The sequence below is a fragment of the Artemia sp. Qi Xiang Cuo genome, chromosome 16 (genome assembly GCF_049724085.1).
Source record: "Artemia sp. Qi Xiang Cuo chromosome 16, ASM4972408v1, whole genome shotgun sequence".
NCBI classification, from domain to species: domain Eukaryota; kingdom Metazoa; phylum Arthropoda; class Branchiopoda; order Anostraca; family Artemiidae; genus Artemia; species Artemia sp. Qi Xiang Cuo.
In genome coordinates this window covers 35,739,256-35,754,088 of record NC_142809.1, presented here as the reverse complement: position 1 = coordinate 35,754,088, position 14,833 = coordinate 35,739,256, and the positions used below count along the sequence as shown (strand labels likewise).

The 14,833-nt window shown below is 36.0% G+C and overlaps 1 protein-coding gene across 1 annotated transcript in view; it reads right to left on the bottom strand.

Annotated features, from left to right (window-relative positions):
* The window catches only part of LOC148942842 (intermembrane lipid transfer protein VPS13D-like), a 54,176-nt gene that overhangs the window by 13,972 nt on the left and 25,371 nt on the right, over window positions 1–14,833 (bottom strand). Inside the window, exon 4 of the mRNA XM_089102690.1 lies at window positions 4,394–4,897. Coding sequence (XP_088958816.1) covers window positions 4,394–4,897 — 504 coding nt within the window. The remainder of the gene's footprint in view (window positions 1–4,393; window positions 4,898–14,833) is intronic.

The following is a 14,833-nucleotide window of genomic DNA, read 5'->3' as shown; positions in this document are numbered from 1 at the left end:
CAGTTTTATATCTGATGTGTCATCTTTTAATGATAAATTATATTTAGTATAATTTCATATTGCATCAATACAAACACATGATATGCTTATGTCTGCAGTTGTTTTCATACTATTAAAACGGCTCAAACAATTCCACTTAAATTTATTTAAAAATTTTAAACCGTAGTAAAGTAAACACTGACCATATCAGTGATACTAGCTTAAGCTAAAAAACTGCAATAAGTATTTTTTACTAATCCAGTGTTAAAAGCATAGTGAGTTGCTGTGTTCAATTTTGGAGTCAATTTTGAAGGATCAAAGGTAATCAGAGGACAATCAGCCTTTCCCCTTAACCGACATTTCCCACATAATACATCCGATCAAAATAAAAATAAACATTTTGTACAAAATAGACTGAAGGTCAAATAACCATGCCTTTGGGGTTAATCTAGTTATAACCATTACGGTGTTTGATGATAAAATGGCTCACAAGTTAACATGGTATTCACGTGATGGTAAGACAGCAAACCTTATTGATTATGTTATAATAAACCAAAGACTGGCAGGATTAATACAAAATACTAAGGTATATAGGAGTGCCGTTATTGATGTTAAAAGTAAAGATCACCATCTAGTAGTATCAAGGGTTAATTTAAAGCTGAAATATCGGAGGGGTAACTACCTCCCGGGAGGTTATAATGTTGGTAAACTCCAGGATTTGATGGTAAAAATTATATCTAAACGTGAAGTAATTAGTATACCTGCTAGTTATTCTGACTAAATTTAATATAGTTTCCAGTTCAATTCCCGAAGATAATTCTTCTATCTCATTTTAATGTTCCTCATGTTTTTTTGATAAAATACTAAACGATTTATCAAAAGGAATCTACGTATACATGGATTTTATATCAAAACTGAACAATCTAGATTCTTCTGATATTTCTACACTTATAAGTTTATCTTTTAAAAATTCCGAGTTTTTTATATACGAATCTTGGAGATATAATAAAGTTTTAAGCGTCATTGCTGCCCATTTCTCGATTTTTACCGTTGGTGAATTTGTTGTTGAAACAATAGGTCTTAAAGGGATACCTGTTTTATGTATTTTTGGCAAACCATATATTCTCCGGCTAATTGATCCATACGGAAAGAACATGTAATACATCTGGGGTGTGATAATTCAATTTGTTTTAACGTCTTCTAAATATTTTCGTGATCTTTTAACATACAATTCTGTTGGGTCTGCGCTAATTTTTTTATATGTTGAAGTAGCACTTAGAATTGTTTCTATTTTACTATCATAATCATCTTTTTCTAGGATTACTACTGTATTGCTCTTATCCGCTTTCGTTATTATTAGAGAATCATCTTTTTTTAAATCTTTTAAAACTTTGATATCTTTGTTCTTAACGTTTTCTTGATAACTACCAAAATCTGTTAAAATATTCACTACCCCTAGTCTTAACTCATCTACATTATTTATATCTTTTGGAAACTTATGAATCACTGTTTCAATCTTTGAAATAATTTCCTCTATCGGTACATTTTTAGGATTAAGTCCAAATTTTATACCTCTTTCAAGGATTTACTTTTGTTCTTTGGTTAACTCCTTTTTGCTTAAATTAATCACCCCAGGGACTGGGAAATAATTAGGATTATACATTGATAGTTTTTGTTTTTCTTGGTCCCTTTTTAAGTATAAATATGTTTTCATTTTTTGATAGATTTCAATTTATATACTGTGAGAAGGCGTGTTCCAATCCATATAAACATTCAAGTTGGTTTGTATGACAGTGAATGGAAGTGTTTATTTAATATGTGAGTTTTCTTTTCCTATTTATTTATATTTTTTATTTTGTTTGTTTAGTATGTTTTTATGTTGATGTAAGTTAAGGTTTTTAAAAAAAAAGAACTTTTTTTTTCATTTCTTTTTTTCGTTGAGAAAGGCTCCCGGATGTGGGGCCGAAATATACGGAGTATTTTTGTTTAATTAAGTGTTTGTATGCACTGCTTTATAGAAACTAAAACCCGTTTTTCTTGTTTAATTTTTTGTCAATCACTTTCGACTATTAAAAAGAGCCCTAGTCCTTTCAATATACAATCAAATGAATCTTCTTTAAAGTTTCTATAGCAACACTTTCTATAAAAAACCTTATATAACCCCAGGGCATAACTTATAACTCTTACCGTAAGGGCTGTGGGGGTTGTAATCCTCAAAGACCTAATTTCCAGAACTTTAAACTGCGTTGAACAAAATGACTATCTCAATATTTTGATTGAATGTGTTTGGGGAACTGGTTGGCGTGAAATGTGGTTAGTTGCCCTTCATATCACTTTCGACTATTAAAAAGGACCCTAACCTTTTCAGTTTCCTATCGAATGATTCCTCTTTAAAGTTTCTAGAACAAAACTTTCTATAAAAACCTTGTATAACCCCAGGGCATAACTTACAACACCCTTACACTGAGGGCTGTGGAGGGTTGTCATCCTCAAAGACCTAATTTCTAGAATATTCAACTAGATTGAAAAAAATGGCTATTTAAAAATTTTTATTGGATGAATTTAGGGATATGATGGGCGTGAGAGGGGGGTTAGTTAACCTTCAATATCTTTCTACTATTAAAAATGGCGTTAGCGCTTTCATTTTCCAGTCGAATGAGGCCTTTTTGAACTTTTTACGACAACCCTTAATATAAAAACCTTATATATCCCACGGGCATAACTTAAAACCTGTGGGTGGGGGAGGGGGTGGATGTCATCCCCAAAGACTTAATTTCCAGAACTTTCAACTATGTTGAACAAAATAGCCATCTAAAAAATTGAATGGATGTGTTCCGGGAAACAGTGGGCGGGAGAGAGGGGTAGAGGCTCATTCAAATTCTTTTTTAATTTATAAGACAAAGCTTTCAATAAAAAACGTATATGCCCCCAGGACATAACTTACATTTTTTGCCCTAAGGGGTGTGGGGGGTTTGTCATCCTTAATAACATACTTACTAGAACTTTCAACTACGTTGAACAGACTATCTCAAAATTATGATTGGATGTGAATGGGGAAATGGTGGGCGTAAGAGGAAGGTTAGTAGCCCTCCAATTACTTTCGACAATTAAAAAAGGCACTAGCGCTTTCAATTTCAAATCGAATGAGCCCTTTTGAAGTTTCTACGACAAAGCATTCTATAAAAACCTTATACGCCCCCAGGTCATAACTTATAACCCTTACCCTGAGGGCTCTGATGGGGGTCATCATCCTCAAAGACCTAATTATAGAAAATTACATTGAACAGAACGGCTATCTCAAAATTTTGATTGCATGTGTTTGGGGAAATGGTGAGCGTGAGAGGGGGGTTATTTGCCTTCTAATCATTTCGACTGTTAAAATGGGCACTAGTCCTTTGAATTTCCAATCGAATGGCCCATTTTCAAGTTTCTACAGCATTGCTTTGGATAAAAACCTTATATACCCTCAGGGCATAAATTACAACCCTTGCCCTGAGGGCTCTGGGGGAGTGCCCTCCTCAAAGACATAATTTCCTAGAAAATTCAACTGCGTTGATCAAAATGGATATCTCAAAATTTTGATTGGATATGTTTTGAAGAAATGCTGGGCGTAGAAGGGGTGTTAGTTGCCTTCCAATCACTTTCGACTATCAAAAAGGGCACAAGCTCTTCCAATCAAATGAGCCCTTTTCGAAGTTTCTACGACAATTCCTTCGATACGAAGTGCCCTGGTCTAAATAAAGAAATAAAAAAAAACGAATAATACATTGTGCCAACATCGTTCTTTACTTAGGCAGCGCTTTTGTGCTGCCTATAGACGCGTATAGGCGAAACAAATAGACGCGTGCCAAGAAAGTGCAACTCGTTTCCTAAAATATAAAATAGCACGAAAATTAGCGAGCGCTAATCAATATCAAAATGCTCATTTATCTAAGATAGCTGAATTTTACACAGCTATGTTCACACATAAGTTCTCTCAATTTTTAATTTTAATGTTCTTATAATATTGGCAATAACATTACAATCATCATTACCAATCTCTTATTGTTACTTTGCACTCATATCCTTCTTTATTAAAGCGCTTTAAGTAGCATCAAGAACTCACGACAAGGTTGTAATTTTTTCTCTTTTTTTTCCATGTGCGTCTTTTTTAAAATAAATTCAAATCACTGCGCTATTTAGACCGCTCTTGAGTATTTGGTTACATATATTTTTGCAATCTATGACAATTAGCTTTTGTATATTAATGAGACCACGCCTTGGAGTTTAGAATAAAGCGGTTTTTACTTGTTTGTTACTGGGCTTTATTGCCCAGTAACATGTAAGATGTTACTGTACCCAGTATGCTGTTTCTGCTTTATTGCTTCATCACAAAAGTAACCACATACAAGATTAATTTAAGAAGAAAAGTTACCTCTTGTAACAAAGGAAAATCCTTGAGTGTCTCCTTGTGCAACATCAAACCAAACAACAGGCACCCTGCTATTGGCTGCATCCTCAACTTTTGAAACATATGTAGAAAATCTTAAGTTACAACCCACGGCGTTTTGCAAGGCATAGGGTAAAAAAGGATTTCTTCGTTTAAATGCTGTAGAACATTCACCTCTTTCCACTTGAAGCCAAGATTGCTTTATAGAATCTATAAGCTGAAGCAAATCGGACGTTAAGTTTAGATCAATTGTTTCTTCTGACGAAACTTGCAGGCTGAAGTCCTTCTTTTCATTTTGTTTCAAAGAAATGCTTAACTCCCACGGTTCAAGAAGAGGTTCCCAGCCAGACAAGCTTCGATTATAGTAGTTTATGCTCAACTTAAATTTCGACAAAGCTTCCAAGGGATCCATGTTGTAGTTCAAAGATACATTAGTCCCTGTAATATCAAGGAGTGGGACATCCGCATCACTAGCAATGGAACAAATCACTAAAGAAAGAAAAACTCAATTGAATTACACAAGAAAGCAAATATTTCAAGTAAATAAATCAAAACTACACAAGACATTAAAACTAAAATAAAAGTAAATTGGCCTACATAAGAAAGTTGAATAAGAGAGTTGACTATCGTACAACATGTCCCGCGGAATTACAGAGAGATTACTACCACTGTAAAAATTTTGATTCGTCTCATTGGTTTAGGTTGTATATGACACAGTTTCGTGAGCCAATCACATAATTCCCTAATCTCTGCCAGTTCTGGAGAGGCAAATAACCACACCATTTCAAGGCCTGATTGCTTCTTCTAAGTGAAATTAAGCCTGTAACACGAGGAAAAATTTGACCCCACCTGATTAGTTCTCTAGTGTGAAATTTTGTGAACGTTAAAAGAAGAAAAAAAGGGTTTGTAGTCACTTGACTTATTACAAGCGGTCCCTATCTTTTTTCTAGTTAATATTCAAGCCTAATCAAACTGTCAAGATCTTTGGTAACTAAGTTTGATATTTTATATATAACATGACGGCAGGAACTAAACAATTACAATATATGCATAGCTAAAATAAAGGCTTTGGAGTTGCAGACTTATCTCCATAATCTTATCTCCAATACTGACCTCTAAATCTAAGTGTTTTTAACTCCAACATCGACTTTCAATCCTGAAGTCTTAGGAGGACCGAGTTCAAATCTTATCTTTTTAGTTTGATCAGATTTTATTCTGACATCGGCCCGTAAACCCATAAGAATTATGGGTTTGTTTTTTATTTATAACGAATTGCCATTTCGTCACTACCATGTAAAAGTCTGAGTTATTTTTGTATGAAAAATATAGATGCGACGCACATCCATAGCATTAGACATAAAAGTTAGAAAAGGTACTAGAGTCTGATTCTGTGTATTTACATCAACCCAAACTCTTCGGTGTGCCACGTCATAACCTAAATCCACAAACTCCAGACTCCATAGTTTAAAGTGACTCCAAATGGCTTAGCACTAAATTAATACTGAATTTGACTCCAACTCTGCGACTCCAATTGCGAAAACCTTCCAAATACCCCTTTACTTTTAAGCTTATTTAAAAGGGGATAGGAGTTGAATACGTTGTGCTAATTAGAGACTAATCCCAAGAGCTAGCCTTACACCCTCTTGCAAGCAAAGGTCAGACATCACTTGGTCGCCCAGTCACCCATCAAGAACTCGCTGAAATCCCTGATGGGAGATTTGTAAGCAATCCTTACGTTATGTTTAATAATTTAGTACATGGTATCGCCAGTTGGGAACCGAAAAAAAAAATTATAAGGTTGAACGAATTGCTGGAAACGTGGTCATGCGCATCTAGTTTCGAAAGAAATTATTTTGTTTGGAAAAACTGGTAGATGGCCTATAAGTAAACCTTTTGGCATATTGAACAGTTGTCCAATAGTATGGCTTGGTGAGAAGAGAGGTCTAAGTTTGAATAAATGACCTAAAGCGTGCACATGCAACAGGGTGTCCTTTTATTCTGCCCCAGAGTCAGATTGATACCACATTAATAGAACTTTATCCTCTATGAATTTTGAAAAGAAACCAGTCAATAGTAAGTTAGACTATAGGCTGTATTTGACTTCAATAGGACTAGAATGTCATTACCAGAGACAAATTTTGACGAAAATCAAGAAATTTTTTATGTTTGGTAATTCTGATTTGGATGAACTTGAATCCGATAGTTTTGAGGCAGTGAAGCAGCGAACGAAGTTGCAACTAGAAAATATTCGGAATAAACTTGAACAGAGACTTTGGTATATTAATCTTGATATTGTTGCCCCATAGTTGGTATTTGATCAAAGTGAAGTCATCTAATGACTTGATTCTTATTGATTTTGGACGTTTAAAGTTAGCAATTCTATACAATATTCTTTTCCTTTTCAAGTTATTGCTGCTGATCAATGTGATAAAGATGACGATTTTATTACCCCGTGCTCGACTCCAGAGGATACTATAGAAGAGGAACGATGTGATAGATTTTCTGTAGAACTTGGTGATATGCAAATCTTAGTTGGAAAGGGAAAAGGAGTGTCTTGGTACGGTTGCCGGACAAAAAATACATCGGAACTTCACATTCTTGATCAATTTTTGATATTTCTAAAAATTGAAAGAAACTCTGCATCATCGAATCAAATATCCACTCCTTTATTTACAATATGTGGGTCTTTGCCAAAGCTGGTTTTGCATATGTCCAAAAGGAAGGTAAAGGCTATTGTTAATATGGCTGATTCTTTGAAGTTTGAGTCCCAGAACCAAGGACTTGATGAAACAAAAAATTTAAGTAGTTACAGTGATGTTGATGACGAGCGAAGTCTTTTGGTTGCCTATTTTCGCATAGATAATGTGCATTTACATCTGCAGAACGACATCACGCCGATAGCTGAAGTTCAGGATACAGGAGTTAAGCTCAATTTAACAAAAAGACCATTTGATACTTTTACTAGCTTAACTGTTCATTCACTATTAGTTGTTGATGCTCTACAAAATTTTGGGCCTGACTAAGAACTACTAATTCCTTCACATAAAGAGTGTATATGGATAGTTTAAGTGGCAGTATAAGAGACTCTGTCCTGTGTTCTCGACGGTCTCCTACATCTCCCGATTTGAGTAGTGGATACCAAGCTACTTCTCCCACCTTCCTTTATAAAGCCTTGGATAAGCTGACAGATGGAGAAACCAGAGGTATGATAAAGCTATTTATCTTTATTTTCCTTTATATCCAAATTTGCCTACCCGTAGGTCTAATCAAATTTATATAACTATATGTGGGACAAGAAATGATCAAGATAAGTGTTTAATAAATGATCAAGACATTATAGCAGAAAGAATCAGTAGATTTTTCGAGAGGATAAGTCTAGTGCTTCAAAAAAGTCAACTAACTCTAGCTAAATTTGACCAAAGGAATTGAACATTTCCTACTGATGTTGCCACTAGAAATTCACTACAACATCGAGCCACATGAGGATAAATGGCTGCGCACGTTCCTCCTCCACTCATTCTGTTCAAAGCTACATTCTTTACCCCACCCAAGAAGTTTATTTTCCTCTAATACTCTCTTCTGACCCTTTTCCGCCCTATAAGTGAAGCTACCGACTTGATCGATTTACCATTACTTAATGTCACCTCTTCATCTGCTAGTCCAAGCAATTTAGTCTTCTTAACAACAGTTTTTAAGCTTATTTTTACGTCCTGAACCCTCTAAACCTCCAAAAACTCATTCATTTCCTGTTTATTTTATATTTTTCTATTTATAAATACATTTTTTAGCGTTTGAATACTAAATGTATTTATTATACTGAATTTCTATGTGACAGAACTGTAGTTTTATACCTGAGTATGGCCTTTTTTGAAGTTGTTGAATTGATATAGCGTTTGCAGTTTTGAAGTCAATGCAGTTGAAATGTTGGTTCGTAGATAAATTGATTTTTTATCCTCCTTACTGTAAATTTGAGGCTGTTTTATATATTTACTCTGTATTACAACGCTTCTAATCTTTCCTAGTAGGCTTTAAATAAAATTTTTAATTTTTGGTATTATTTCACTAAATTATTTTATGGGACGCTCAAATCATCTATATAATCTAAGTCTGGGAGTGTTTTACTTTCCAATTGATAACACGTTCTCCCATAGCCTTTGCCTTGTTCCTTAGGACAGTCTGTCAAAATGGGCCATGCAAATGGTGATGGGACACGACCCTACTTAGAGGATGGTTTTGTACCAAACCAACTGTTAACCTCACTTCATACCTTAACCACAACCAATATTATTCTCGTATATACCACTAATAATCTGAACTTACTTATCTGGTATACCATGCAAGGTTAGGACTTTTACTAAAGCTTTTCTATAAGGAAGATCAGATGATTGTTCATAATCTATTCAATTGTGGACTAAATGTGTTTGATGGCCCAGGTACTTTTCAATGATTAATCTAATAGTGAAAACTTGGTCAACGTATCATCTCCCTTTCCAAAAGCACACTGTACTTCCCTTAAAGCTTTAGCTACGGCATCTCTTAATTTAATAGACATTATCATGCTAAGTAATTAACTTCCTGTGGAATCAAGCTATTTCCTCTGCAATTACCACACTCGCTTCTATCAACTTTCTTATAAAGGAGTCTAATGAAAGGTTTTCTAAAATCTCTAGGTAAAAAAAAAATCATACTCTAAATCTTCAGTGTTATGCCTCTAATTATGCGGCACTGTTTCTTAATCCTCCTCTTCTAATACCTCTTCAGTCACTTTCAAATTCCCGGAATTTCAGTTTTTCAGTTTCTTCTTTATAATTTCCTACAACTCTATCACGGTTTAATATTAGCCTCTCATTTTTTTTTGCATGCCAGTACAATATCTTACTATAATGCTGTCTGAGTCCATCTTGTCAACTTTCTTTTGTTCTCATAAGATCTGTCTCTCAGAAACTTCTTGTAATTCCTTCTGTCTTCAACCAGTTTCAGAACGTTTTTGCTAATATTCTAAACTGAGTTTCTTATTTCTCTCCGTAAGACATCTTATGCTATTTCGCAAACTATTTTCCAAACATCTTCAAGATTGTCCAGCTATAAACTCTCCAGTTTCATGTCTAATTGTTCATGGAAATTTCCTCTCAAACATTGATCCTGGACTCTATCAACGTCATAAAAAATCTGGAAGATATTTATCCTCATTAAATTTCAGCATTAAGTTAACACTTGACACTACTAGACGGTGATCTTTATTTACCATATCAATAATAGCACTCTTGTACACCCGTGTGTCTTGTATCAGTATTGTTAGTATACAATTTGCAACAACATGCTCTATATGTTTGGCCGTCTTATCATCACGTAAGTACCATGTTAACTTCTGGGCCATTTTGTGACCAAATACTGTTCTAGTTATAACCATATTAACATAAAACTACCTACGAAATTATAGTAGCATACTTGGCCTCCCATATAAGGGGAGGAAGAAGCAGAGGGATCCAGCCCCCCTGACTGACTGATGCTGCCTTATATTTTTTGTTTCAAGATTTCTGTTATACAGCATTGGAAGTGCCGATTAGACCAGCTATGCCCTGCCCCAGAATTCAGCTTCTGGGCGCCAATGGTCGTATGTAACCATTGCTATTTTCCGTCCCCACGCCAACTTTGGCTGAGCAAGAACACCATTTATTTGTACCAACCTGGACATTAATGTTCCCTAATTAATTACAAGGGGTCTCTTAAATTTTCACTCGGGATTTTGTCTGTTTGTTCCTGTAAATGGATCTAATATTCATCTGAGTCAATACTATCTCCATCAATCAATTCTACTGGGGCAGTTACTACTACAACTGCCACCTTACACTTTTTTTTCGTAAAGTGATCAACTTGAATCCCGTTATTAATATCTTCCGAATCTCAGCAAAACTTGGAAGAATAAAAGACAAATTTTGAGTCTGTTGTCACGAATTTGCCTTTCGAGATGCGAAATATTTTTCTTTGATATCCTTCGGTATTCAAATATCATTCGACATTTGCATATTTGAACATTCTGAATTCAGTTTAAAAGCTCTTGTAGAGCTTTGCTTTGCTATCGATAATCAAAATCAGTCAGGAAATCTGAGCTGCTAAAATTGGTAAGAAATCTGCGAATTATCAAACGCTAACAATAAACTTGCAAACAGACGTAGGGGTGGAGACAGAGAGGAGAATACCGCTAAGATTGGTTGGAAGGATCCCCTCTCAGGAAATTGAATAATTATGGTATTAAAATGTTGTTTTTTTATGTCAGTTCAAATATCTATTTGTTATCGGGCCAAGAGTAAGAGTAATGACCCGAGGCTCCTCCTTCTTAAGTTACATTTTTATTCAAAACTGAAATGTTGTGATTAATAAGTATTCAACCATCGGATTTTTCTGCGTGTGTCAATCCGAAAAGGGCCTTTTACATTGTCATCTACTCGCTTGAGCAACACAAACTTTGTAAAGGGATAGGAGATGTTTAAAGTACGTTTTTACAATGTCCAATACTTTACTTAATTTGTTTTATCGTGTTCTATTTTGTTATGGCTTCAAGGGGACTTATTTCTTTGTAGACTATATCTATAATTTATCTTTTAGTCATTGACAGAGAGACACACAGATTTATATCGTCGCTAGAGTGCTAAAAACAAGAAAAGTGTCTTCGGGCTTTTTCGATTTTTTTTTTTGGGGGGGGGGGTTCCTTTTGACCAATATTTAGGGAAGGGTACTCTTACCCTTCTGTATGCAGGCGTGACCATTCGGTAAATATGATTGTATATAACTTGATTGCACAAGATCTTATTTTCTTGCTCGAAAGACTAGAACGGTGTTAAATAGGCCTAACTTTTTCCTTTTTAAGAATTTGAAAGCTAGGAATGAGTTTTGTTTGGTTTTCTAAGTTTGTTCTATGTTTCAGTTTATTTGTTTACAGTGCCCCATTTCATTGTATTTCAAAGGTTTGCTTATTTTTGTATATTTGTAATTCAACTTTTAAAACAGTTTCAGTTGTTGTAGATATTAATTTTTTTTTTTTGCATTCCTGGTTTTTAAGTAAATTTGGAAATTTTTATATATCATGGTAGGCTTTTTTTAAGGATTTCTCAGTACTATCAAGGTTTCCCTCATTGTAATTATCCATTCCGAAAACCCTACCTGCCAGCTTCAGACCGACCTGGGCAGGCAATACTCGTCCATCAAAGTCAATGTATAGACACAGGCCACTTGCCAGCCGTTAGTGGAAAGAGGCAATTAATCCTCAGAACGTCAGCACGAAAACTTATTTCTCCCTTCCCTGTGGTTGACGTTCTTATCTTCGGGGAGATAAAGCTCTCAGGTGTGATTTTGGCAGACGTTACTAACTTACCATTGCTGGTCACCACACCTGACTTGATCGAAATCAGTAGTAGTAGGTAATTACTTGTGCCCACTACTCTCAGGGGCACCACAAGAAAGTTGTCACTACTACCCTTTAGCCTAGAGCTGTGTATTAAAAGATTTTACAGCGCAGGGGGGGGGGGGGTATGCGAAGAGCGGCATTTTTAGACAAAAATCTTTAAAATTTTCCTTTAAATTAGTTTTGGTACACTTATTGTGCTTTAGCTACTTCACAACGGTCTTTTGGTAGTGCAATTTTAGTGATATGTCACAGATAACACATTGAAAATTAGGGAGTATTGTAAGAATTGCTGCACCGAAAAAGGGTGGGATGATTAGACGTATTCTTTGATTTGTTGCTTTTTTTTCTTTCTCTATATTCACAGTGCTAGGTACCTAAAGGTATCTGATGTGCCGCTATTCAATTACCTCGTTTTGAAACCTAGAGATTTTAAATGTCTGTTAAACCTTCTTTTGAAGGGGTAAACAGAAGGATTTGCAGGAATAAATTCCCCAAAAAGATCGTTCCAGGTAGAAGTGGAACGCCGGATGAAGCTCTTCCTCAAGTACTCTGTCCTTGACGTGTCCTCCTTTAAATGATTGGACCGAGCAATGTGGCTTCACATCTATCTTGTCGGTTGGACATAGGGGGGAGCAATACAAGAGAGCTCGTTTGAGGTAGGCAAATTCATGTACTTGTAGAAAACATCCATCGACGTTAAATCAAACCTTTCATTTAGAGGCTGAAGCGAATCATATGCAGAGGCGCAGCACGCCCTGTTTGCCCTATTTTGGATCTTTAGGAGTGGAGCTAACAGTGTTTTTGGGCACCAGCATATAGTGGGCATTCATATTCGGCTGTATGATTCAGGACTTGTAAAGAAGGATAATCGTGCTGGACGGAAGGTTTCTACAGCAAAGAGTGACTCTGAGTTTTCTTGCGGGGAAGGTTCTCACCCGATCAAGATGGTTATTCCAAGAGAGATTGGTGGAGAAATGAATCCCCAGTGGACGAAGCTCTTCGACTCTCTTTACAGTTTCATTTTTGAAAATGAAACTAGGGTATCCACGCAACACCTTTGATCGGGTAATACGAAGCTCCTTTGTTTTCGGTGCATTAAAGTTGATCATCCATGATCAGACCACTTTTCGATTTCATAAATATCCATCTCTAGGGAAAGGGAGGCTTGTACTGGATCCTCGTGTTTTGGGATGGCTGATTAGGTCGTGGTATCGTCAGCAAAGTGATGCAGAGGGCTTGCAAGGTTGTCTTCCATGTCATTTACGTAGATAAGGAAGAGTGTAGGTTCCAAGACACTGCACTGGAGACCTCAGGAAATAAACCCGTCGAGGACAACTCGCAGTGAACGATCTAAAAGAAAGCAATGTTGAATGACAATTGCCTACTGTCGCACCCCATTGCCAGAAGTTCAAATTAATCCTGATACGGGGCTACTAGGCAGTCCAATGTTGAGCGCTTCCTCTGGAATCCATATCGGCGATTGCCAAAAAAGGTAATTTGATTCCAGGAAATACTGAAATGTTTTATTGCAGACGCTCTCATAGACTTTGCCAACGCAGGAGGGGAGGCTAATAGGCCTATAGGAGACTACGCTCGTTGGATCGCTATCTGCCATTAGGGAAGGTATAAGGTGGGCGAATTTCCATGTTTGTGGGAAGGTTCCAGAGGGAAAGCATATCCGGAAAAGCAATGACAATGGTCCAGCTAGTTCGGCACTGCAGGATTTAAGGACAACATTTGGCATGTTGTCAGGACCTGTGGCTTAGGTCACATCAAGATGCCGGAAAATTCGAAGGATCTTAAGAGGAGAAAAAATTCACACGATCCAGGACAGCACAGGTTTGATCCGAAAAAACTTGGCACTTCTTTACTATCTTCATCAAGATTCGAGAATTCGGCAAAAGGCTTAGCACAAGGGCTTCAGCATTTTCTTGTATATCTTGTACCAAATTCCCGTTAATCTGTAGATAAGGAATACTATGGTCTGCTGGTACTTTTCTGCAGCTTTCTCTGGGCCTTCAAGGAGAAAGGCTCTCTCAAGGAGAAAGGCTCTCAACTGCTGAGAAGAGAAAGTGTTTCTCAAACCACCCCAATCACCTCTCTGTAAGGATTAGGTCAAGACAAGATGATCCGTTTGGGCCATGATACGTATCAAAATTGACAAGTTGTTCCAGCCCGTACGAGAGAGATGGATCATACAAGTCCGAGCCCTCCTTTTTAGTATTAATTAAAAAAACTTTTTCCACAAAATAAGTTTTTCAAAGAAAAGTAAAGGACTTCATTAAACAAAAAATGAGCAAAACTAAAATCAAATAATCTACGAAGCGTGAAACTACCACAAATCAGCATTGATAAATAAATGAAACCCAAAACAAACAGAAATTACAATAATTAACCGTGTCAAACTCAAAACGAGCAGAAATTAACATAAGTTGGGTTCGAAACCCCTATGCCTTCCCAAGGCCAGAACAAAATTTGCACTTTACTGAAAAAATATAAATGTTTTTACTTTTATAACTTTAATAAATCAAAGTCCCTGTTGCCCGACTAATGAATCTCACGAACATGTTAGGATTGCAAATCTACAGTTCAGTAATCTCGACGTTATTGGTAAGTCCAGTTATCTATAAAAATGCCAGTGAAATTTTGTCTGTTGATGTTGGGATATGAGCCCACTGATGCTCTAAATAAAACCCCTGGATTATCTAACTTGTCTAAATCCTTTTATTTCTTAGAACAACTAATTGTAGCTCTCCAGTTGAAATGTAATATTTCCTTAAAAAAAATTAAACGTGCTATAAACATAGATCCAAATTAATTCGCTTAGTTATTTTTCAAAAATGCTAAACGCAAAAACAGTTTCTGTTGATTTAATTTTGTCCTCAGTCTAAGAGTTGAACGCAACTCTCATTGTATAAGAATATAATATTGGTGGATTCGTAAACCAGAGGAATGAAGTAGCTGAGGTGAGAAAAAAGGTGACTTGAGAAACAAAAAAAAAAAAAAATCGAATGGTCCCG